General features: G+C 62.6%; 2 protein-coding genes across 18 annotated transcripts in view; one reads left to right on the top strand and one right to left on the bottom strand.

Moving 5' to 3' along the window:
• Positions 1 to 23,910, top strand: part of LOC140593658 (protein EOLA1-like) — a 67,829-nt gene that overhangs the window by 41,558 nt on the left and 2,361 nt on the right. For 11 of the 17 annotated variants that reach the window (XM_072743975.1, XM_072743980.1, XM_072743976.1 and 8 more), the window contains 2 exons: positions 1,219 to 1,500; positions 2,331 to 3,172. In XM_072743975.1, the coding sequence (XP_072600076.1) occupies positions 1,219 to 1,500; positions 2,331 to 2,554 (506 nt within the window). In that variant the 3' untranslated portion in view covers positions 2,555 to 3,172. Of the gene's footprint in view, positions 1 to 1,202; positions 1,501 to 2,330; positions 3,173 to 16,836; positions 16,931 to 21,863; positions 21,963 to 23,690; positions 23,883 to 23,910 lie in introns of those variants that run through there. The other 6 variants (XM_072743968.1, XM_072743966.1, XM_072743967.1 and 3 more) reach the window with 3 other exon arrangements.
• HSFX4 (heat shock transcription factor family, X-linked member 4) lies at positions 3,845 to 5,362 on the bottom strand. The gene is made up of 2 exons (XM_072744859.1): positions 4,874 to 5,362; positions 3,845 to 4,435 (listed from the first exon to the last, which is right to left on the bottom strand). Exons 1-2 carry the CDS (start codon positions 5,360 to 5,362, stop codon positions 3,845 to 3,847), a joined length of 1,080 nt encoding a protein of 359 aa, XP_072600960.1.

Here is a 23,910-nt window from a genome sequence, read left to right as displayed (position 1 = left end):
CTGAGAGTGGGTGCGTTTTCTTAAGGGACTGTCGCTGAGGCCGGGCAGATGTAGTTCCGGAACTGGGAGCAGAGCTGGACTGGAGGAGGTGGTGCTCATGGGCCATGTACAGCCCCAGGCCCGATGATGGTGAGGGTGGCGGTGATGGGGAGCCACCCTTTGTAGCCGCCCCATGAGGTGCCGTGTACTGGACTAGGTTCCCTCGGCGACTTGTCAACGATCCTCACAGCCACCCAGGAGACTGAGGCTCTGGGAGGTGCGGGGACCCAGCAGGGAGGTTCAGGCCTGGGGCCCCGCACTGCCCACTGCACAGCTGTGTCCTCCCGGGAGGAGGAGGGAGGTGCCCACAATCCAGGTGCGAGGAAGGGGGTGCATGCGCTCAGATCTCCTGTGATCACAGGCCATGTCTGTCCCTCGGCCCCTCCTTTGCACATATGGAGTGGGGCGATGGTGGTGCTGCCCTCCCGGGGTGTCAGAGGGTTGAGTCCTATGTGCGTGGGTTATGCCCACCCCTAGCACCCGGCATAGACGCAGTGCATGTGGCCCAGTACAAGCTGTCCTTGCTCTTGTGTTTTCCTTTCTCTAGGTTCGGGTCGGGGTTGGGGGGTGCCTTTTGATAGTGGAGAGCGGTGGGGCAGGAAGGGGTCACAGGAGGGTCCCACCCAAAGGGATGTGGAGGAGACACCTGCCGGGGCCAGCTGCGATCACAACGCTGAGCTGAGATGCCAAGGATGTGGGCTCGGCAGCCCCGGGCTGGGCACCGGGAGATGAGTTCAGCAGCGCGTCGGTGGCGGCCACAGGCCCCAAGCGGGTTGGGGTGGGGGCTGTCAGAAGAAGAAGCCAAGCCCGGGACTGTCTGTGCTGGGAGAGGGCTGGGGCCAGCTGGCTGAGCTGTGAACCCGGGGGCCCTGCCGCTCTGGGTTCTCCTGCCTCAGTGTCCCCTGGGGTGGAACTGAGCCCATGCTCTCCTGGCCAGCTCTCCTCCAGCTGGCCCTGCCCTCCTGGGGGCTCCCGGAGGCTCGGCTGATGGCCAGGTCATCCCGACCTCAGCCCCTTCCTTGGGGCCTGTCAGCCGACTATAGGGCTCGAACGAAGGAGTCCGGGTCAGTGGGGTCTTGGGCCGCCCGGGGAACACTGCAGAGCGGTCTGGCCCGCGGTCGGGAGCTTGGAGCGCCGGGTGTGACGCTTGTGGCCATTGGCAGTTCCGTGTTTCCGCAGGCCCGGTGAGGCCCGGGAGCTGGAGGGCCATGCAGTTCGGCTGCCTCTCCTTCCGGCAGCCTTACGCGGGTTTCGTGCTGAATGGCGTGAAGACGGTGGAGACACGTTGGCGTCCAGTGCTGAGCGGCCACCGGAACCGGACTATCGCCATCCACATCGCTCACCGTGACTGGGAGGGCGCCACGTGGAGGGAGCTGCTGCTGCAGAGGCTCGGCATGACCCCCGCGCAGATTCAGGCCCTGCTTCGGGAAGGGGAAAAGTACGGCCGCGGCGTGATAGCTGGCAAGTGCTGGGCAGCAGACGCGGCTCCCACACCCCGAGGGCTCCCCCCCAGGACCAGGCTCAGGAGCTTTCTGGCTTGCCTTCCTTTGAACTGCTAGGCATGTGGGTGGTGCTTTCTGGAATACCCCCACCTTCCTGGGGGCAGGGGGGCCCTGGGCCAGGGGCGGGGACTTTGCTGAGGCCCCAGGACCTCAGGTGAACCCTGCATCTGCTCTGGGCCTCAGGTCCCAGTTTTGATCTGAGAGGCAGGGCCAGGTTCCAGGTCTCCATGTGGGATTTGTCTGTGGGTGTGTATGTGTCCACCCATGTGTCCGCGGATGAGTGTGTGCGTGTGCACATGCGCATAGGTGCGGCAGAGACCATGGGAGGCACCCAGGACTGGCTGTGGGTCGGGGTAGCCTCCTTACTCAGGCTGTTGCTGGCTTCCTGGGTAAGTTCCCTAACCCTCGGTGGTGGGTAGGGCCCCACAGCAGCCTCTGCCACCTGCCGAAGTGCTTAGGGACCTGATGGCCCGTGTCTGCCCCTGCCTCCCACCCCACATCGTCTGCTGCCCTAAGCAGTCTGGCTGAGTCCAGCCCATGATCTGGGTGTGCTCATTGAGGACAAGCCCCTCCACTTCACTTCTCTCCCTCCCTCGGCTCCCCCAGCATTCCCTGAGCAGAGTTTGGCATGGCGGAAATGTTCGGTCACAGGGGCCCGGTATCCTCTGCGTCCCCTTGGTGAGCCCCTCCTGGTCTCCAGGGCGGGTAACTGTCAGTAACCGTGTCCTCTGCCAGGCGGGCCTGCGTTCCCAGAGGGACAAACCAGCGTGTGCTTGTCCTTGTGTGCAGGGCTCGTCGATGTTGGGGATACCTTGCCGTGCCCAGCGGACTTAGCTCCTGAGGAGCTGCTGGAACTGGAAACTCAAGCTGTACTGACCGGCCTGGAGCAGAAGTACCTCACCGCACTCTCAAACCCTAGGTGGTTGCTGGAGCCCATCCCCGGGAAAGGTGGAAAGGATGTCTTCCAGGTAGACATCCCAGAGCACCTGATCCCCTTGGGGCGGGAGGCCTGAGGCCTTTGCAAGGGTACGGAGCCAGCAGTGGGACGCGGACCATCACCACCCTTGGCGCTGCAGACACGGGAAGCGGTCAGGTCTGGCATTGCCACCGTGCACTGTTCATGGAAACAGGTGTGTCCACACATGCATGGGGGACAGGTCGGCAGACTTGCCTTGTGAGGTGCTTGCCTGGGATCCTCGCCAATCTCAAGGGCTTCGACCCTCAGGAGGAAGGGAGAGCCGCCCTGAAGGCTTTTGCGCTGCCGCTCATTTGGGCCCTGCTGATTTCTTCGTCGTACAAAGAATTACGTCTCAAGAGACCTAGTTGGTGTGTCCCCCATCTTTGTTCTGGTCAAAGTCTGGGAATGTTGGAACAGCATCCGGGGGATGTTGTGGGAAGGCTGGGAGTGGGCACTCAAGGAAGGCCCGGGAGTGGCCAGCCACAGACGCCCCTGCTCACAAAGACGAGGACGTCAGACTGAGAAATGGCACCTGTCTTTCCTCGCAAGGGACTCTTGCTGTGTTGACAACACGTCCCATCCCATGGCCCCTGATGTATGCACGTTAGACTCATCGCGTGGCTACTTTGTATGCAAAGAAAGGATCCTCAATACAGCACTGATGGAAAAGTGATGGATTGCGTCATTGTGTGGTTTGTTGTTGTGGTTTTTGTGTGAGGTTTTGTGTGTTGTTGTGGTTGTTACCTGTGAGGATGCCGGGCCACCTGCACCCCCTCCAGCCGTTGACTGGAATGGCCTGTCTCTTCTGCGCTGCACTCAAGTGGTCCTGCGTCCCTTGGCGGATGGGGTGGCCCTGCCTTTGAGTGGGCCTCTGTGGAAGGCCCCTGGCTCTTGGGCCAGATGCACTCAGCTGCTGACTGGCAACTTCCCGGCATCATGGGGGGAGGGGGTCCCTGAGGAAAGCCCCCCTCCCCCATTTCAAGATAGGTCAGTGACATAAGGGGACTCTGCCGAGGTCTGGAGGGAGGCTATGCTCAGGTCCCCCCCCCCCCGGGCTTTCCTCGCCCCTCCCTAGCCGGCTCCTCCACTGGGTGTGCAAAGATGCTGCTGTTTCAAAGGAAAGAGGACTCTCGGGGGCCAAAACCCGTCCTGGGCCAGGACTCCCAGCCTCCGCGGGGGTATCCAATGAGGCACGGGTAGCATCGAAAGTGAGAAAACAACACAGACTCGGCTTGCTCAGTAGGTCATTTATTTACTGCCAGAGTTTTGCTTTTCTTTATTAAAGCCGAAAATAGATTCGCGGTTACAGAGTGGTGTTTTTATCTGTCACCATTGGCCTCTGAGCTTAGGGACCCGGATTTTCCTTGAAGTGTTCACAGAGTGCACACTTGTAATCTGAGGAGCCCTCGTGCTCCTCGTTCTCACTTGGGGCCTCGTTTGGGGACATGACCGAGAGGGCAGCCAAGAGGATGGAATAACAGGTGTTGTAGAGTGACATCACTGACCTGTAATCTGGGTAAACGGGGGGTGCGGGGGGCAGTTCCCCTGCGCCGTCCCTCCCGGCCAGGGCTGGGGACGCGAACATCACATTCCTGGAGGTACCCTCCCCACTGGGACCAGCCAGCTCACTGGGGCCATGATTTTCGGTGGCGTACCCGGCTACACTGCTCAGAGACCAGATGCCAGAGAATGTGAACGACTGGGTGCCACTGGGTCCCTGAGCATTTGGGGCTTCCCTGGGGGCCTTCTTGTCCTCTTTGGTGGATTCCTGGTGATGGATTCGTGGAGAACGTCTTGTGGCTTCCGTGGGCTTCTTTCTCTTGGGAGTGGTTGCGCTGCTCCCTGAGCACGCAGTGGTGGTTTTCAGGTCACCTTTTCTCTGGACATTGTCAAGGAACAAGGGCTTGTCTCTCTGAAAGTTGGAATTTCGGTAGATCTGAAACAAGAGTCCTCATGTTAGTCACTGTGGGAGGGGAAGGTTCATGGCGGCCGCAGCCACCAAGGCAGCCACCCCCCACCCCCACTGTCACAATGGCCAGGTTCCATTGTGATGGCATCCCTTTAGGTTGCCCACCGGGGCTGTCCAACCCGAGAGGCCAAGCTCATGAACTACACATGATATGTGGGTTCAGGTGTCCACGTGCCTATTTGCCATGACCTAGCCTGTGTCTGGGCCCAGCAGCACTCTCTCCCTGAGGGGCTTGTGGGTTCGAGGGGAAGGCCTAGCCTTTCTCTCCCTTGATAACAGGGTCACAGGAAAGAGATTGTCCTGGGAAAGGAAACCCTTCTGCGAGGGGAGTCATCTAAGTCCACTGGGACTATGTGAGTGGGACAGAGAACAGGGGAGGGGGCAGGCGAGGCCTTTGTACCTTACCATCATTTTCTTGTTCCCCGGAGAGTGACCTGAGGGGTTGCTGGCTCGGATTTTGCTGAACCCGTACAGGTTCATGAGGCGAATGAAGCTCTTTAAGCTGTCGGTCTCGAAGATCCTCTCTGCGCCTCTCCGGTGAAGAACCTCCCGCTGGAAGAGGTCTTCGTCGATGACCACGGCGTCGCCGTCCTCGTTCCAACGCACCGACGCGAAGGCGTCGTCCTCCACGATCCTCCAAAGCTTCCTCGGGAAGGAGAGCCCGAGAATGTTTTCTTCCACGTTGGCGGCACCATGTTCTTGGGCCTGTGGCTGTGGGTTGTCTTGCGGTCCTGGATCTCGGTTCACAGCTTCATCCTCATTCTTCTCGAAAATCTCCCCGGAATCCACATTTGGATCCGGGGGTGAATCAGACGGGATCCCTGTCGCTGGCTCTCCATCCCCAGGTGGGGCCAGCTTGACTTCATACATCTTGTCGGTACCCTGACTAGCCATGGAGCCAGTCTAGATCAGGAGCATCTTTGCCCCGAGACTGTCTCACTGGACGTTCGAGTCAGAAATGCCTTGGGCCAGTGCAGGGACGCCCAATAAATAGTGTTCACAGGATTCTAGAGCCTGGTCGTGGGGCAACCAGCTGCCTGAGTCCCCACCCTCTGTCATGTGATGTCACAAAGGTGGCTCAGAGCCTGTCTGCACAAGGAGCCCTGGCCAAGGCTGGGGGAGGGGCCACACACAGGGCCCCCAGCTCCTCTCTTGTCTCAAAGTACACAAAAGTATGGTCCACCTTGCCCAGAAAGGCTCCCGTCTGTAGCCAGGCACATTGCTTCCTGGGTCCCGGCCCAGGAAGGGTAGGGAAACCCAGATCCCAGCTCCATGCCCACCCCTAGAGACGGCAGGGGGCACCCGCTGAGGGCCTCTGATCAGCTCAAGGGCCAGGCCCTGCGTGGTCCTGGCTTGGCTACCGCCCAGTCCGCCCCAGTCGGTGGGGCCCTCAGGGGGCAGTCCCTGGAGGTCCAGTTGGCCTAGTCTCACTCGGTAGCCCCCCTCTTCTTTGTGACCCCCCCCACTTCCTGCTATGGTCTCTCCCACCTGCTCCTGCTGGCAGTTGGTCCTGCTCAGCTGGGCCTGAGCATACAGTCCCCTGTTCCCATCCCTGGGTCAAGTTGTCCCCAGAGTAGGGCTGTGCTCGAGCACAGTGGGAGCATACCTCTTGTTCCTCGACCTCAGTGTCCCCCACAGCACCCCCTCCTCTGCTGTGCCATAGAGTCTCCTGTGAGCTCAGCTTGTCCCTGCTCTCGTCCCTCTCCACGTCACAGTGTGATTGCTTTTAGTTTCCACCTGTTCCCTCGAGAAATTACCCTCGCCACCCAAGATGGGCTCACCCTGGGGACACTTGAGTTGGCCCTTTGTGGCCCTCCCGCACACACCTGCCTCCAGCCTCCCCCAAGGCTGGCTGCCTCTAAAGCCCTGCTTCCTGGCCTGGTAGAGGGGTTTGGGCCCAGCCTGCCCAGATTTCTGGCCCCCCGCTTCCAAACTGGATCTCCTGGGAGGATTTCCCCTTTCAATGTCTTGATCGTGGGGTGTGGCATATGTTGTGTTGAAACAAATCACTTCACAGACCCGCTCCCAGGCCGGCCCCAGAGCCCTTGCCCCGAGCCCACGCCCACCCCGACTCCCGTGTCGCCCTCCGGCCTCCACCTCACTGGCAGATGCACTGAGTACTGGTGTTGGCTCCGGGCTGATGTTTCAAAGGGCCTGCTTCCTGCAGACTCACTTGTGAGCAAGATTCCTATTCGGTTAGCGGGATGGGACTAGCGGCCAACGTGGAGTACCTGAAACCAGGAGAGCCTGGGTGTGGGCGGGGACAACACCCGGGTCAAGGTCATCTTCAAGTACGAGAGGGTGGGACAGCGGTGTGGGGGATACATGTTCTCTCCCCCAGGGCCACTCTGTTCTCCATCCTCACTGGTGCCATGGCTAGGCCAACCCCCCACCGCTCCCCAGGAGGCCCTAGCTCCTTGTGCCAGCTCCGCCACCCAGAAGGGCCAGTCGCTCTCTCTGAGGCTCAGTCCTCTGTGTCTAAACAGGGAGCACCACGCAGGTTTGAGAGAGAGCCTCCCGAGGGGACTTTGAGTCCAAAAGTTGGAACCCTCGATGAGCCCCCAGCTCGAGACACGGGCCTGCTTCGTGGTCTTCGTGCTTCTCCACACTTTCCCTGGTGTCCACTCTAGAGTCAGCAAGGGCTGGCGGGGCCTGCCGTGAGACCTGAGCAATTCAGTGGCAGCTTCAAGGAAAGCCACACTTTAAAAGCCATTGCTGGCTTCTCCGAAGGGGGCTCCTGGACTCTCCAGCTTCTGTCAGTTGCAGCCCTAAGACTCTCCCAGAGCTCTTTCGAGGATGAAGAGGGTACTTTGCCGAGGCCTCGGCGAGCCCTGAGCCGTGGAGGTACGGGCCCGTTGGGTGGGAGGGAAATGGGAGAGGAGATGGCTTAGGGATGCACAGTCTGGTGCTCCGCAGGGCACGCAGGCATTGGGTGGGGTCAGGCTGGCTTGAGGCCCTCTCAGGTCCTAGCTCTTCTGTGGGACCCTTGCCTGACGTTCTGTGTTTTGAGTCCCCAAATCTCGGCTGGGGCCGAGTCAAGGACAGCAAGCACATCTTGTCCCCTGAGGAGGACAGAGCCACGGTGCCGTCTTGGGTGGAGGCACTGGCCTATGGGAAACTCGGCCTCCCGCGGCTAAGCCATCTGGGCCCTGGCATGTCAGCCCGGGCCCCGGGGCCGCCACGGAAACGGGCCTTCTTTGCTTCCTTTCTCAAGACCCCTTGGCAGAGAGGATTGCTCTGGCATGGCCCAGAGGCCCCAGAGCTGGCCAGAGCCCCGGGCCGGCGACTCCAGCAGGACACGGCCAGGTGGGCTAGGAGGACGACCACCCCGAAGGGGACACTAGGTCCGTGTGAACTCGCCACAGCTTCTGCGTGGCCCTGGGGAAAGTGCTGAGTGCTGGGCCTGGGGCCCAAGGCTGGGGCTCCCCGGGGCCCAGCAGCCGCCCCTCCCCGGCCTCATCCATGCAGGCGCCACCCTTGCCCTGTCATGGGTCCCTGCACACTTCAGGGGCCTCCTCAGCCCCGTCAGGAGGAAGCCTTTGTGGCAGCCGTGCCCCCCGGGGCAACGTCCCAGGCTGCCCCCTCCTCCTCCCCGGGCCCAGAGGCCCGCCCCCCCCCATGGCCTGCACTTGCGCTGTGGGGCACAGCACCCCGGGCTGGGCCCCCCGACACCGTGCTCCCCAACCTCGGGTCCTGTAGGGCCCCGCACCAGCCCCAGGCCCCACGGCGGTAGGTCTGATCACAGCAGCTGCGTCCTGGGGCACCCGCTCACATCTTCCTGCACGGGTGCCACTGTTTCCCATGCAGCTCACAGTGGCAGACTGCTGGCCACGTGGAGCCCGCCTGCCTGCCACCCTCACCCCACCCACCTCACCCTACCTCTGCTGGGAACACGAGCTGGAGCCCCACGGTTCTGAGACCCCAGGCCTGGCTCCCTCTCGAGCTGCCGAACTGAGTCCCCTCCCCACGCGGTCTGTAGCTTGCCTTTGTCCAGGAGCCTGCTGGGCCCAGAACAGATCACCTCACAACTGGGTGGCTTAGGAATAAGGAACAGTCATTTCTCCTGGTGCTGGAGGCTGGAATTGCGAGGTGCCAGCAAGGGGGAGCCAGAGCCCTATCCTGGCTCCAGCTGACACCTCCTCCTGGGTCCTCTCATGTTGGAGGGGCCTGGGGAACTCTCTGGAGCCTCTCTTACTTAGAAGGTGGAGCCCCATCCAGGAGGGTTGCGCCCTCTGAAGCACCTCCCAGAGGACCTGTCGCCAAACGCCATCGTGTCTGGCACTTGGGATTTCCACACATGTTGGCGGTGGGGGGCACGTTCCAACCATAGCGCTCCCATCCTGCCTGCTGCCCCCCTGGCCATAGGCCCCTGGGCGGAGTCCTGCTGGGAGGGGCTCCCCTGTGACTGGACCTGTGCCAGCGCCACCCAGGGGCACTGCTGGCCTTGCAGCCTCTCCTGGTCTGGTCCTCTTCCTGGAGCATCCCCAGATCCCTGGAGCCCCCCGCGATTGCTGATGGGCCCTTGGGAAGTGACAGGTCTGTCCCTCAGAGGCTCGTGTGGATCCAGGGTGAGGTACCAGGGTTCAGCAGTCAGTTGAGGGGCCCCTAAAGATGGCGAGGCCAGAAAGGCATCGGAAAGCTCCTGCCCGTCATGGGGACTCCTACTGCTGTAGGGAAGCCACTGCCTTGGGAGAGGCTGACCCCACAAGCCTGGCTGGCTGGCTTGCACACCAAGCCCAATGTGCACGTGTCCCCGGTGGCTGGGCCGCCTTGGCGTCCCCGGAGGGGAAGCAGGCAGCTCCACAGACAGACCCCCCGAGCTCTGGGACCGTGGCCTCCCCGGGGGGCCCCCACGCGGGGCCCACATCTCTGCAGATACCTTGGGGCCCATCCTGCGGGTGGATTCCTTACAGACACGCATGACACAGGGCTTGTCCTCTCCTGCTGCCCGTGCACGTGGCATTGTGACCCAGACCCGAGAGGGGCTCCTAACTCAGGATGCCTGCCAAAGGGGCGAGGCCCCGGGCGGCCCTGAGAGGCCCCAGGAGTGGAGCGGGGTGCCCCAGGAGCTCAATGCAGATCTGCTCAGACCCACTCGAGTGGACGGAGCTCTGCTGTCGCCTCCTCATGCAGGATGGCCCGGCTCCCTGCAGTCTGCCACGAGGACTGGTGGCCTATGTCCCCCCTCCTTTCTCCTGGTGCACCTACCGGGTTGTGAGGGGCCTCATGTGACACCCACCCCCACCCCGGGAAGGCCTTGCTCTTTCCTCGCCCCCTCCCGACCAGGATGAAGAGTGACTTACACCCATTCCACAAACTAGACAATTCAGGATGTCCTCCCGACTGCCTCTGGACCGTGCCGGGTGTTTCTGGTTCCTTCTACGACAAAGGTGCTATGCGAACATGCTTTGGCACCTACTGCCTAGGACGCCTCCAGGCCAGGGGATCTGGGGGACAAGCCTGGGTGATGCGAATAATGTAGTTCGGTTACTGATCTGACACACCGATTTTGTAATCACGGAGGAAAAGCAAATCCACCCCTGGGCACACGGGGGAACGGGGAGAGCTTTGGGATCTTGGGGTTCCGGAAGTGCTCCTGGAAGCTTTGCCCTCCTCCCCAGGAAAACCCCCGTGCTGCCCATGTGAAGGCCACGCAGCCAGAGGCCACAGTGACTACTGAGCCTTGCAGCACCGTGAGACACATGGGGCGTAGACAGGCAGGGTGGCCAGGATCCCCCGCAGTTGTCCACTCTGCATACAGAGACAGCAGCACATTCCACACATTCCATTCTACCAGGCTGCCCACGCCTACCCCGCCAGTCCCAAACCCTGGAATGTTACCTGTCCCTGTGACCAAAAGGCTCTAAGGCAGAGCATCCCCAGGCCCACCCTGGGGTCCATGAAGTGGCCGGAGCAGCTCGCAGAACGCAGGCGCACAAGTAACTTCCTCCATCACTGGTGGATCGTGAAAGGATGTAGCTCAGCAGCGGCCAGACACAAGAGCTGCACAGACCAAGTGACGTGGGAAGGGGTGCAGAGCTGCTGCTCTGTCTGCGCGGCCCCTCTCCCACACCTCCCCGTTCACCAGCCTGCCAGCTCTCTGGCCCTGGGCCTCTGGGGTGTAGGGGAGGCTCCATCACCCGATCCCCAGCCCCTCTGCCCTCCCTGGGCTGGGGGTGGGGCTGAAGGTTCCATCCCTCCACTGGCCTGGGTGGTTCTCCTGGCCACCAGGCCCCATCCCAAGGGGCTTCCCGGAGCCACCTCAGGGACGTAACAGAAGACACCCTCCTTACCCCCCACACTCTGGAATTACAAGGGTTAAGGGAGCTCTGAGGCAGGACCCTGGACCAAGCCCAGATACACAGGAGAAATGGGTCTCGGTCCCGGGACGACCCACTCCAAATCCTCCTCATAGGTCACAAGATCACGCCTACATTGCAGCTGTCTGAAGACCGCTGCCCTGAAAACGGTGCCCAAAGAGGTTTAGAGACCAGCTTTCAATTCCTGGACTATACACTCAGAATAACCATGGCGGGGTCACACGGTAATTCCACCCGTAATTTTTCCAGGGCCTGCCATACTCTTTTTCCAGAGCAGCTGTGACCGGGTAACATTCTCCCAAGAGCATACAAGGGATCCCATTTCTCCACAGACTCTACACTGGAGAGGATAAGGCAACACAACTCTACTTCTTGGGCTCAACGTTTCTGATGCGGTTGGGAAGAAACCAAATAGCGTTCCTTCCTGTCACAGGACAGTGCTGGGTCTTTGCAGGATCCAACAAGGATGCTCAGAGCAATCACCCACTTCAGACTTTGCTCCCACCCCTAAAGCGCCCCTTCTCTAAGTAGGGCCACTGTCCCCCGCCCACTGCATGCTCCTCAGCTGCACACGAGGAGTCACGCTGCCCACAGAGCCCCCGGGGCCCTGGGGCCTTCGCCCCTGGAGAGCCTGCCCCGGGGGCCGCCGCCCCCGTCACCCTTCCACCCCTTGGGGCTGGCGCAGGTCTCAGGGCACCCCTCTCCGCCTCCCTGCGGGACAGCGGCTGCTACACACAGTCCCTGAAGGCGGCGTGGCCCCGGGCCCCTCGTGTCCTCACTGCTCACACACAGGGCCTTGCAGGGAGCAGAGCTCAGCCGCTGTGTGGCCGTGAGGGAGCCGCCAGCAGGGCTCCTCTGGCCTCTCACGGGCCCTTTCTCGTCCATTCCACCGGCCCCGACCCATGCCAGAGCACACTGGTCTGGGAAGGCCCTTGCAGAATGAAAGGGCGAGGAGGCACAGGAAGCCAGAACAAAAGACTTTTCCTTTTTCTTGGCTGCACGTCCCGACCCTGTCTCTTGAGCTTCTGTCCTTGACGCTTTCCAACCCATTTTTTTCCTCAAAGCCCTGGGATTCTGTCTGGAGTCTAAAGTACATGGCTTGGTCTCTCATCTTGAATACTACATATAGTGTAAGTTCATATATATATACACATGCTATACATATATATATGTATTTAGGAAAAAATATTAAATATATGTGTTTTTTTGTTGTCTTTTATACTTATGCTTCTACTGTCTCCACTTGTACATATCCCCCCGCCACTGTTCACCTCTTCCACCCGTATGTCCGCTTTTACAAACCAATTGCTTGATGTGACGTGTAGGTGCAGAAAACCTTGTCCTGCCTTATTGGGAATGCCACTGCTACAAGTCCCCTAAAGATATTTATGCAGTTTTAGATATGTACATGTATCCTTACCATATTATCCACCAACCGTATGGGAATGTACCCAAGAAAGTTAAAAACTTTTCCACATGTGATCGTACGCATTGATGTTTATTATTGTTTTTGTCATCTTTTTTTCAAATATAGAGGTACCCAGATGTGTTTTAGTAGGTTACCTGATAAGCTGTAGTAAAACCAGGTAATGGACTCTGGGTGCTCTCAAAAGAAATGAGCTATCCAGTCATGAGAATTTTGGAGAAACTGAAATGCATATTACTGAGTGACCGAGCCCATGTGGAAAAGCTCCATGTTGTATGATTCGCAATTAATGACACTGTATAAAGGGAAATTTCTGGAGACTACGACACTATCATTGGTGCACAGGGCTGTGTGGGGAGGAAGCAATAGGCAGAATAGTGAAATCCTCTGTCTAGTACTATCCTGATGGATACACATCATCATACATGAGTTTAAACCCATAAAAAATACCAGGAGTGAAGATTAACGGGTTCTATGGGCTCTGTGTGATGTGGATGAATCGAGGGCCTTCATCAGTGATGAGCAGCGTGTGGCTGTGGTGGGGTGTTGGTATGAGGGAATCTATGTAGGAGCGTGGAAGCGGCTAAGTGGGAAATCTGTGTATAGTGCTGTTTCCCTGCACCTAAGTGTGCTCTACAAAATGGCAAGTCTTTCAAAACACACAGAGTATGAACAGCAGTATCAGAACAACACAGAAGAAAGCCCCGGGGGTACCCTTAAGAGTGCAGGTGGATTCTGGTATCTGGGGTGGGGATGTAGGGGCAGCAGGGATGTGGGGAGAGAATGTAGGCTGCAGAGATGCAGAGGAAAGCAGGGGGAGTGGGAACAACTTTCACCTTCTGCCCCTACTTCCTGGCACAAACCTGATGCACGACCTGGCAGGACACATGCCAGTAGCCCTGGGCAAGTATCAGGAGAGCAGAGAACACGGCACTGTTTGAGGCGGATGCTTCTGGATTCTGGCATTAGCTATCTAAAATCACCTTACAATGGCAAGATGTCCTTTTCAAAACTTATTTGAAGAGGATATAAACACTGGAGCGGAAATAGAATAGTGAGTATTGACATGTAGTGTGAGAAGTTAGTCTTTCCTAAAGGCAGTATATCCACAGGCCACACATATATAAATAGGCCTGTAAGCGTGCCAGCACTCATACGCGTGCACAGGACACACTCGGTAGAGAGGGACGGTGTGTTTCTCCCGATGACGCAGCAAGTCAGGGGAAAACCCCCTGCAGTGGGCCCCGCAATACTGGACGCCCCTAGACACCCTTGCAGCTGCTCGGCCGCCCCCAGGAACGTAAACCTTTAGCACGATGTTCCTAAAGTCTGGCTGCTGGCCAAGGGACCCCATGGGAAGGGGCGCTTCCTCCCGGCCCCTGCCCCTACCCTGCCCCTGCCCCTGCCCCGGGGCTATGGGCGCTGCGGCTGCACAGCAGAGGCTGCAGGCAGCAGGCAGCTGCACAGGCTGCAGGCAGGCCTGTGTCCTGATGAGGGCCTCCTGGGTGAGGACTGACAGCCGAGCTGTCCCAGGACGCTGGGGGCCACCGAACCCTGCTGTGCCCCTGCCAGCAGCCCTGGGCCACCCCGGGACCTGCAGAGCCGGTGGGGTGGGGCCCGAGCCGCAGCCACCATCCCTCAGGCGCTCAGGGACGTCGGGGCCTGAGAGGCTCGGGTCAGGGGCACAGGCTGAGGTCTGCAGAGAGCCGAGGCCCCAGCCCGCCCGAGTGCAGGGAGGGAGGCCCCGCGAGAGGACCCAGGGAGCCTCCCACACGGGTCCTCCTACCACCGCCCCGCGGAGCCCATCTCCAGGGGACGTGCAATCAGCCCTTAGGGACCGGTGCACGGGGTCCCGATGTGACGTGGGCCGACTTCCGCCGCGGAGGTCTGAGAGAGCGGAGGGCCTCGTGTGGGGGGTCGCAGTGGGGTCCCCTGGAAGGAGGCCAGGCCCGGGCAGTGGCAGCCAGGCAGCAGGTAGCCCCGGGAGGGGGCTCGGAGGGCGGGGGAGGGGCCCCGGAGGGCGGCGGGGGGTGCGGGGGTGGGGCCTGTCAGGAACCCCGAGAGACCACCTGGGGAAGGCGGGGCCACGGCCTGGAGCTGAGGGCACGATGCTGGGGCCTGGGGCAGTGGCCTGAGAAGGGGCAGGGACACAGGGAGTGACGGTGGGGGCGGGGTGAGAGGGCGGGGACCCAGGAGCCCAGGACAGAGGGGACCCTGCGGAGGTCAGGGCCCACGGTCAGCCCGGGAAGGCCGCGGAGGAGCGGGACGGGGCCGATGGTGGCGGCGGGTGCGGCAGGCCTGGTACATCCGGGTACCCGAGAGCCTGAGGCCCAGTGTGGCGGGAGCAGATGCTGAGGGCGGAGGGGAGGGCCCAGGGGCTAAGGGGAGGTGAGGGATGAACCCTGAGGGGGATAGAGGGGACACGGCGGAGGTCAGGGCCCACGGTGAGCCCGGGAAGGCCGCGGCATAGCGGGATGGGGTCGGATGGTGGTGGCGGGTGCGGCAGGCCTGGCACATCCGGGTACCCGAGAGCCTGAGGCCCGGTGTGGCGGGAGCAGACGCTGAGGGGGGCGGAGGGAGGGTCCCGGGGCTAAGGCGAGGCGAGGGATGGACCATTGACAGGGACAAAGGGGACCCCGTCGGAGGGTCGCCAGGGCTGTGAGGTCCCCGTAGGACCGGAGACCTGCCCTCTGGTGGGCGGCCGCTCGGGTAGTGTGGCCACACTTCCATATCCCGGTCTCCCGAGACACTGGGGGCCCCTGGCATCAGGAGCAGGGCCTGGGACATGAGGGCAGAGGGCAGGGCCCCGGGTGCTGCTGGGATTCCCAGTGAGGATGGTGAAGAGGCCCGGGGGACCCCCACCCCAGCCCAGAGTTAGTCCGGGGAAGGTCGTGGGGGGGATGGGAACACGAGGTGAGGCCCCACTTCCGCATCCGGGCTCTGAGAGACCAGGTGTTAGGAGCAGCTCTTAGGTGGTCAGACGCGATGGCTGAGGAGCTAAGGGAAGGAAAGATATGAACCCTGAGGGAGGACAGAGGGGACCCGGCGGAGGTCAGGGCCCACGGTGAGCCCGGGAAGGCCGCAGAGGAGCGGGATGGGGCCAGATGGTGGCGGCGGGTGCGACAGGCCTGGCACACCGGGTACCCGAGAGCCTGAGGCCTGGTGTGGCGGGAGCAGACCCTGAGGTAGGCGGAGGGGAGGGCCCAGGGGCTAAGGGGAGGCGAGGGATGGACCCTGAGGGGGACAGAGGGGACTCGGCGGGGGTCAGGGCCCACGGTGAGCCCGGGAAGGCCGCGGGGGAGCGGGATGGGGCCGGATGGTGGCGGCGGGTGCGGCAGGCCTGGCACATCCGGGTACCCAGGAGCCTGGGGCCTGCTGTGGCAGGAGCTGACGCTGAGGTGGTTGGAGGGAGGGTCGCGGGGCTAAGAGGACCGAGGGATGGGCCATTGACTGGGACAAAGAGTATCCCGTCAGAGGATCATAAGGGCTTTGAGGCCCCCTGGGTGGGGACCTGCCCTCACATGGGAGTATGGGTGCTCAGACTTCCACATCCGGGCCTCCTGAGGCACTGGGGGCCCCTGGCATCAGGATCAGGGCTAGGACACGTGGGTACAGGGGAGGGCCCCGGGTGCTGCTGGGAATCCCGGTGAGGATGCGGAAGAGGCCCGGGGGACCCCGTACCCCAGCCCAGAGTTAGTCCGGGGAAGGTCGTGGGGGGGATGGGAACACGAGGTGAGGCCCCACTTCTGCATCCGGGCTCTGAGAGACCAGGTGTTAGGAGCAGCTCTTAGGTGGTCAGACGCGATGGCTGAGGAGCTACGGGAAGGCAACATATGAACCCTGAGGGAGGACAGAGGGGACCCGGCGGAGGTCAGGGCCCACGGTCAGCCCGGGAAGGCCGCGGGGGAGCGGGATGGGGCCGGATGGTGGTGGCGGGTGCGGCAGGTCTGGCACATCCGGTACCCGAGAGCCTGAGGCCTGGTGTGGCGGGAGCAGATGCTGAGGGCGGAGGGGAGGGCCCAGGGGCTAAGGGGAGGCGAGGGATGGACCCCGAGGGGGATAGAGGGGACACGGCGGAGTTCAGGGCCCACGGTCAGCCCGGGAAGGCCACGGCATAGCGGGATGGGGTCGGATGGTGGTGGCGGGTGCGGCAGGCCTGGCACATCCGGGTACCCGAGAGCCTGAGGCCCAGTGTGGCGGGAGCAGACGCTGAGGGGGGCGGAGGGAGGGTCCCGGGGCTAAGGCGAGGCGAGGGATAGACCATTGACAGGGACAAAGGGGACCCCGTCGGACGGTTGCCAGGGCTGTGAGGTCCCCGTAGGACCGGAGACCTGCCCTCTGGTGGGCGGCCGCTCGGGTAGTGTGGCCACACTTCCATATCCCGGTCTCCCGAGACACTGGGGGCCCCTGGCATCAGGAGCAGGGCCTGGGACATGAGGGCAGAGGGGAGGGCCCCGGGTGCTGCTGGGATTCCCGGTGAGGATGGGGAAGAGGCCTGGGGGACCCCGCACCCCAGCCCAGAGTCGGTTCCGGGAAGGTCGTGGTGGGGGGGATGGGAACACGTGGTGAGGCCCCACTTCCGCATCCGGGCTCTGAGAGACCAGGTGTTAGGAGCAGCTCTTAGGTGGTCAGACGCGATGGCTGAGGAGCTAAGGGAAGGCAAGATATGAACCCTGAGGGAGGACAGAGGGGACCCGGCGGAGGTCAGGGCCCACGGTGAGCCCGGGAAGGCCGCGGGGGAGTGGGATGGGGCCGGATGGTGGCGGCGCGTGAGGCAGGCCTGGCACATCCGGGTACCCGAGAGCCTGAGGCCTGGTGTGGCGGGAGCAGTCGCTGAGGGGGGCGGAGGGAGGGCCCAGGGGCTAAGGGGAGGCGCGGCATGGACCCTGAGGAGGACAGAGGGGACCCGGCGGAGGTCAGGGCCCACGGTGAGCCCGGGAAGGCCGCGGGGGAGCGGGATGGGGCCGGATGGTGGCGGTGGGTGCGACAGGCCTGGCACATCCGGGTACCCGAGAGCCTGAGGCCCGCTGTGGCGGGAGCAGACCCTGAGGTAGGCGGAGGGGAGGGTCCAGGGGCTAAGGGGAGGTGAGGGATGGACCCTGAGGGGGATAGAGGGGACACGGCGGAGGTCAGGGCCCACGGTGAGCCCGGGAAGGCCGCGGGGGAGCGGGATGGGGCCAGATGGTGGCGGCGGGTGCGACAGGCCTGGCACATCCGGGTACCCGAGAGCCTGAGGCTCGCTGTGGCGGGAGCAGACCCTGAGGTAGGCGGAGGGGAGGGTCCAGGGGCTAAGGGGAGGTGAGGGATGGACCCTGAGGGGGACAGAGGGGACACGGCGGAGGTCAGGGCCCACGGTGAGCCCGGGAAGGCCGCGGGGGAGCGGGATGGAGCCAGATGGTGGCGGCGGGTGCGGCAGGCCTGGCACATCCGGGTACCCGAGAGCCTGAGGCCCGGTGTGGCGGGAGCAGATGCTGAAGTGGGTGGAGGGAGGGTCCAGGGGCTAAGGGGACGCGAGGGATGGACCCTGAGGAGGACAGAGGGGACCCGGCGGAGGGCAGAGCCCACGGTCAGCCCGGGAAGGCCGCGGCATAGCGGGATGGGGTCGGATGGTGGTGGCGGGTGCGGCAGGCCTGGCACATCCGGGTACCCGAGAGCCTGAGGCCTGGTGTGGCGGGAGCAGATGCTGAGGGCGGAGGGGAGGGCCCCGGCTGCTGCGATTCCCGGTGAGGATGCAGAAGCGGCGGAGGGACCCCACACCGCAGCCCAGAGTCAGTCCCGGGAAGGTCGTGGGGGGTGGGGGTCGTGGGAGCAGGTGGTAAAGCCCCACTTCTGCCCCTGGGTCTCTGAGACACAGGCCTAAGGCACGTGCCTCCCTCAGGTGGGCAGAGAGGAGGCCCTGCAGTCACCTGAGCAAAGGTTCGAACCCTCAGGGAGAAAAGAGGAGTGCTCTAGGTGGTGGGGTCCTCGTGTGAGTCCAGGAAGGCCCCTGGGGGTTGGCAGTACGGGCCGAGTCCAGGCGTCGGCATCTGGGTCTCGGGGAGTCAGGAGGCCTTGGCGTCGGAACAGGGCCTCCCTCAGGTGGGCAGGGGGAGTGCCCAGGCCCTGCTGGGATTCCTCATGAGGTTGCAGAGGGAGGACGGAGAAACACAGGACAGTCTGGGAAGGCCCCTCATGGGCCGGGGAGGAGACGGGCATTTGGGGAGTGCAGACAGCCACATCCGGGTCTCAGAGCATCCAGAGGCCTGGTGTCAGGAGCAGGGCCTCAGGTGGGCAGAGGGGAGGGGCCAGGTCCTGCTGGGATGTTCAGTGAGGATGCAGAGGGAGGACCCAGGGACCCTGCACCCCAGCCCAGAGTCAGTCCTGGAAGGTACGTGAGGGGTGGGGGATGGGAACACGTGATGAGGCCCCACTTCAGCATCTGAGGTTCTAAGAGACTAAGGGCCTGGTGTTACAAGCAGGGCCTCCCTGAGGGGGCAGAGGGTGGGCCCAGGTCCTGCTGGGACTCCCTGTGAGGATGCGGAGGGATGACCAAGGGACCCCGCATCCCCGCCGAGTCAGTCCCCGAAGGTCTGTGAGGGGTGGGGGATGGGAACACGTGGTGAGGCCCAAATTCTGTATCTGGGTCTCAGAGCATCCAGAGGCCTGGTGTCAGGAGCAGGGCCTCAGGTGGGCAGAGGGGAGGGCCCAGGCCCTTTGAGGAGACAGGGCCCATCCCATGACAGATAGAGGTACGCTGTCCCTGCTGCAGCCCTGGGGGCCCCTGGTTATGGAGGTGGTGTCCAGTGAAATATGCTTGAACCTTTGGAGAGATCTTGGGACCTGGGTCCGAGGGGAAAGGGCTCGGGTCGGCTCGGGGCCCCAGCACAGACTGTGTGGGGAGTCCAGATAGCAACCAAGGGAAGCCTGAGGGACCAGGCACCCCAGAACAGAGGCCTGCTTCCCCACAGATGTCAATCCCGAGCAGCAACCTAGGGAAGCTCCCCATCTTGGGCAGAGGACACTTGGGCTGCCTTGACCTCCACATCTGGGGCTCAGACAGACAGGGGGACTGGTGGAAAGAGCAGGGGAGGGCCGGGGTTCTCCTGGAGTCAAGATGAGGACAAGAAGGAGGACTGAGGGATCCTGGACCCAGCAGGGAGTCAGTCCCAGGAGGCTCCTGGGTGGGAGCACGATGAGACGGGGCAGGTGCTGACTTCTGCTCCGGGTCGTGAGACAGAGAGCTTGTCGTAAGGAGGGCTCTCGGGCAGCAGAGCCGAAGGCACAGGCCATCCAGAGAGTCCAGATGGGGTACAGAGGGACCCCAAGGAAACCGTGTGAGCCTCTCATCAGCCCGGGGACTCCCCAGACTTGGTAGCCTGTTGTGACGTCCACAGTCTTTGCCCGCGGTTCTCAGGGCAATGAGGGCTTTGGTCTGAAGGAACAGGCCTGGAGACGGCAAAGAGAGGACCAGATGTGCTGCGGGCAAGTGGAGATCCCCGAGGGAGGACTCAGGGAGGCGCCCGGACTCCACAAGAGGGACAGCGCCCTGAAAGCTGGCCCTGCTGTCGGCCCCGGGAGGTCTGTGTGTGCCCTGTCCACGGGCAGCGTGTCAGGACTGCCTGACCAAGGCTAGGGCCCTGGTTTAAAAACTGAGGGTCAGGAGCGAGTGGGCCTGGATGGGAGGCTCCAGAGGTACGACCTGGGAGACCCTGGATAGAGGGGCTGGTCCTGGGAGAGTCAGGCCCGGGGGACCCCTGAGCAGAAGGAGGACAAGCAGAGTGTGCAGGCTTCCGCCTCCGGGACCCACAGAGGCTGGGGCTGGGGGTAAGAGGCAGGTCCTTGGATTTGGCAGCAGGGAGGGCCCAGATCCTGCCAGAGTCAAGGTGAGGACCCTCGGAGAACTGAGGGGACTCTGGTCCCCAGGACAGAGTCATCAGTGGGAGGCCCTTGAGCAGCTGGCCACCTAAGGCGCACCCCGAATTTGGCCTTGGATCTCAGCCGTGCATGGGGCAGTCAGAGGAGAACGGACTCAGGACAGCTGAGGGCAGGGCCTCCGGTCTGGTTGGCGTCCGGGAGGGGTGCAGAGTGAGAGTTGAGGACCTTAGAGCCTAAAACAGACAGTGATTTGATTGCCCTTGGGCACCTTCTTGGCCATTCCCCTGGAGGAGGGGAGCAGCCGACCTGTGTCCTGACTTCTGCACCCAGGGTCCCAGGAGGTGCCAGCCTTGGTCCTATAGTGTGGCCTCAGGTCAGGAGAGGGTGGAGTCTCACGATCCTGAGGGAGGACTAAGCAGACCCCCACCCAGACGTAGGGGACCCAGCGAAAACCTGCTCCTGGGGTCAGCCCTGCAAGGCCAGGCCAGGGGTCAAGAAAAGTGAGCACCCTGCTTTCTCCCCTGGGTCCCAGCGTGATCGGGGCCTTGGCCTGTGGGTGGGATGCATACTCAGGTGAGAAGGGATAGTTCCAGGTCCTGCCGAAAATACACATGAGCACCCTGAGGACAGAGTGGACTCCTAGCCCAGGACCGAGGGGCCAGCCAGTGCTCCCAGCTCTCTGTGAACTGGGTGGAATGTAGGTGGAGGGCAAGGACTGCTGCCACCTCCCCCTCCTCTCCCAGTTCTCAGGGAGGTGAGGACCCCGCTGGGAGAGGTCCCAGTCAGGGCTTGGGAGCAAGCCTACCTGGGGGATAGATACCCAGGAGTCCTGGGGCCTGCCAAGAGTCAGTACGGGGACCCCCCAACCCCCCGCCCCCACATTGAAGGGGTGAGTGGCCCCCAAGACAGCCCTCAGGCCCAGGAGGGGATGGCCCAGAAATCTGGGTGCCCCTCCCTGGCAGCCCTGGGAAGGGATGGGGTGGTGGGGCCTGTCCCACGGAGCCCCTCCTCCTCTTCAGATCCCTGGGCTCAGGGAGGGGAGGGCCTGGGCCTGAGGGTCTGGACTCAGATCAGCAGAGGAGGCGGGTGCCCTGCCCTGGCCCCGGTCCCGGCCCTGGCGGGGCTCGAGGTGAGAAATGAGGGGATGTCTTCCTCAGCAGGATCCCTGGGGACCAGGCCGCCCCGGCCGCTTGTGTGGGCCATGGGGAGAGGCGGGACGGGTGGGCCGACTGATTTCTCTGGACTTTGGCTGGTGGGGGGTCGTTGCAGGGGCCCTTGCAAGGAAAGTGCAAGGAGGGTGGCCTCAGGGCCAGCCAGAGAGTCTTCCCAGGCCTTGCATAGGGTCCAGGTGAAGAGCGAGAGGCGCCCCATCCTGGCCCAGAGGGAAGCCAGAGCTGGGTCATCCCTCCCCTGATGCGTGATCCATGATCCATGATCCCTTATTTGGTGGCTCTGGACGAGCCCTGGAGACCTTTGGCAGGCCTGCCCAGAGCCGGTCCCCTGGGCTCCTCGTGTGGGGAGTCGGGGCAACCTGGTCTTGTGGGGATGCTTTGGCCTCAGGCTCGCCGATGGAGGCCTGGGGCACGGGCCCTGCCAAGGGCCAGGGGCCAGGGATGGGGCCTGGGTTTGGGCCAGGGCAGGGGCCAGAGCAGTCTGCTGAGAGGCCAAGGAGGGGACCACCCTGCCTGGCCTGCTGGGACCTCCCAGGGTGGGAGCCAGCCCTCCTGTCCACACTGGGGCCCAGGGCTGGGCTCACAGTCTACACCCTGAGGTGCCCCCTGCTTCCCTCCTGCAGGGCCTCCAAGAACTGGCAGCAGAGCCCTCGGTCTGAGGTGGGAGCGCTAAGGTCGCAGAGCACAGGAGCACCGCATGTGCGCTGGTGCCACTGGTCCAGGTGAGGTGCATGCTCTCTCTGAGCCTGGCGCCAGGGGCTCGCCTCACCAGGCCTGCCCAGCCCAGCCCAGCACACAAGGGAGCCCTGGCAGCCAAGCCCGACGCTGCCCCTCGCTGCCCTGGCCACTCAGGTCTCTCTAGGCCAGGCTGCTCCCCCACCAGCCCTTTCACCTCTGTGGTAAGGTCCTGAGGGACAGGCTTTGCGGGGTGCATGGTCAGGGTGGGTAGAGATAGCTGCAGGCACTGCAGGGAATCAAAATGTACCTTGAAGGGGCTGAAGGGGTTCCCCACCCACACAGAGTGGGCCCCGGTGTCCCGGCCTCGGCATCCTCAAACACCACTTTCCGGGGTGGCTGCAGGTGCTGGATGCACCCATCTTCTTGGGCTCCGGGAGGTGAGTCTCCGTTCAGAGGGGTGGCTTCAGGTCAATAGCAGAATCCACATGTGGTGGGCAGGGAAAAGAGGTCAAAGATTTGCTAGGCGTCAAGCAAAGGACCCTTTGGGAAGACTGAGGGTATGGAGGTTCCCCCACCTTCAAAAGAGAAGGGCCCTTAGAGAGTCCAGGTTCCCTGTTCTCAGCACAGGGAGGGCTGGACGGGGCCTGATCCCGAGCGAGGGCTGGGGGTGCTCAGGGATGTAGGGCCCATGGTCTGTAGGAGACCTCACGGCGGCAGATGGAGGATCCTAAGATTCCCCCAGGCAGCAATGCGAAGGCCCCGAGGGAGGACCGACTGGACCCCCAGCCCTATCTCAAGAGAAAAGGCCGCCAGAGTCCGGCCTGCCTGGTGGGCGGCGTGGGAAGCACCAGTCAGCGGTGGCCCCCAGCAGCATGCTCGCTGGTCCCTCGGGCGGGTGGGCGGGCAGGAAGGTGGGCGGACCTGAGAAGGGTGAGGTCTTGGTGTGAGGGGCATGTGTCCCCTGTTGGAGGTTGGGGGCCCAGAGGAAGGGCAGGCCCTGGCAGGATAATGCTGAGGACCCTCTCGGGAGCCTGAGGGCATCTGCGCCCCAGGACAGAGGCCCGGTCTCCAAGCCAACCCTTCCTGATATTGCCTGGCGCGGGCCTGGACGAGGAATGAGGACATTCATTCTGGTACCAACAGCAACAGGGTGGGGGGTTCCCCACAACAGGGAATCTCTTAAACCCACCTGAGTTCAGGAAGTCCGTGCAGCCCTGACACTATCCAGAGATAGGCTCAGATTCCAAAGGCACGGGCTCGACCTACAAGGGTGGCCAAGCCTTCAGCGGCCACTTGGATTGTTTCGGGTGCTTGAGACCAAAGGGCTCTAAGGCAGAGTGTCCCCAGGCCCACCCTGGGGTCCATGAAGTGGCCGGAGCAGCTCGCAGAACGCAGGCGCACAAGTCACTTCCTCCATCACTGGTGGATCACGAAAGGATGTAGCTCAGCAGCGGCCAGACACAAGAGCTGCACAGGCCAAGTGACGTGGGAAGGGGTGCAGAGCCACCGCTCCGTTAGCACGGCCACTCTCCCACACCTCCCCATTCACCAGCCTGCCAGCTCTCTGGCCTTGTGCCTCTGGGGTGTAGGGGAGGCTCCATCACCCGATCCCCAGCCCCTCTGCCCTCCCTGGGGCTGGGGGGTGGGGCTGAAGGTTCCATCCCTCCACTGGCCTGGGTGGTTCTCCTGGCCACCAGGCCCCATCCCAAGGGGCTTCCCGGAGCCACCTCAGGGCCGTAACAGGAGACACCCTCCTTACTCCCCACCCTTAGGAAATTCCAGGAGTCTGAGAGCAGAGAGCCAGGAACTGTGCACCGAGGGCACATCTCTGTTTGCTTATAAATCAGTATCCGAGGTGCCTTTTCAAGCTTGTTGGAGCTCTCGGGGAGGTGAGGACCAGCTCTGAGAGGACAGCAGGCAGGTTATCTGAGGAAGCCCATCAGTGCGACAGACAAGAGTCTCAGGTGAGGACCCGGAGAGAAGAGTGAGTGG

This window comes from Vulpes vulpes, chromosome X (genome assembly GCF_048418805.1).
Source record: "Vulpes vulpes isolate BD-2025 chromosome X, VulVul3, whole genome shotgun sequence".
In the NCBI taxonomy this organism is placed as follows: Eukaryota; Metazoa; Chordata; class Mammalia; order Carnivora; family Canidae; genus Vulpes; species Vulpes vulpes.
Note: the sequence above shows the minus strand (reverse complement) of the source record. Positions and strands in the feature narration are given on the sequence as shown.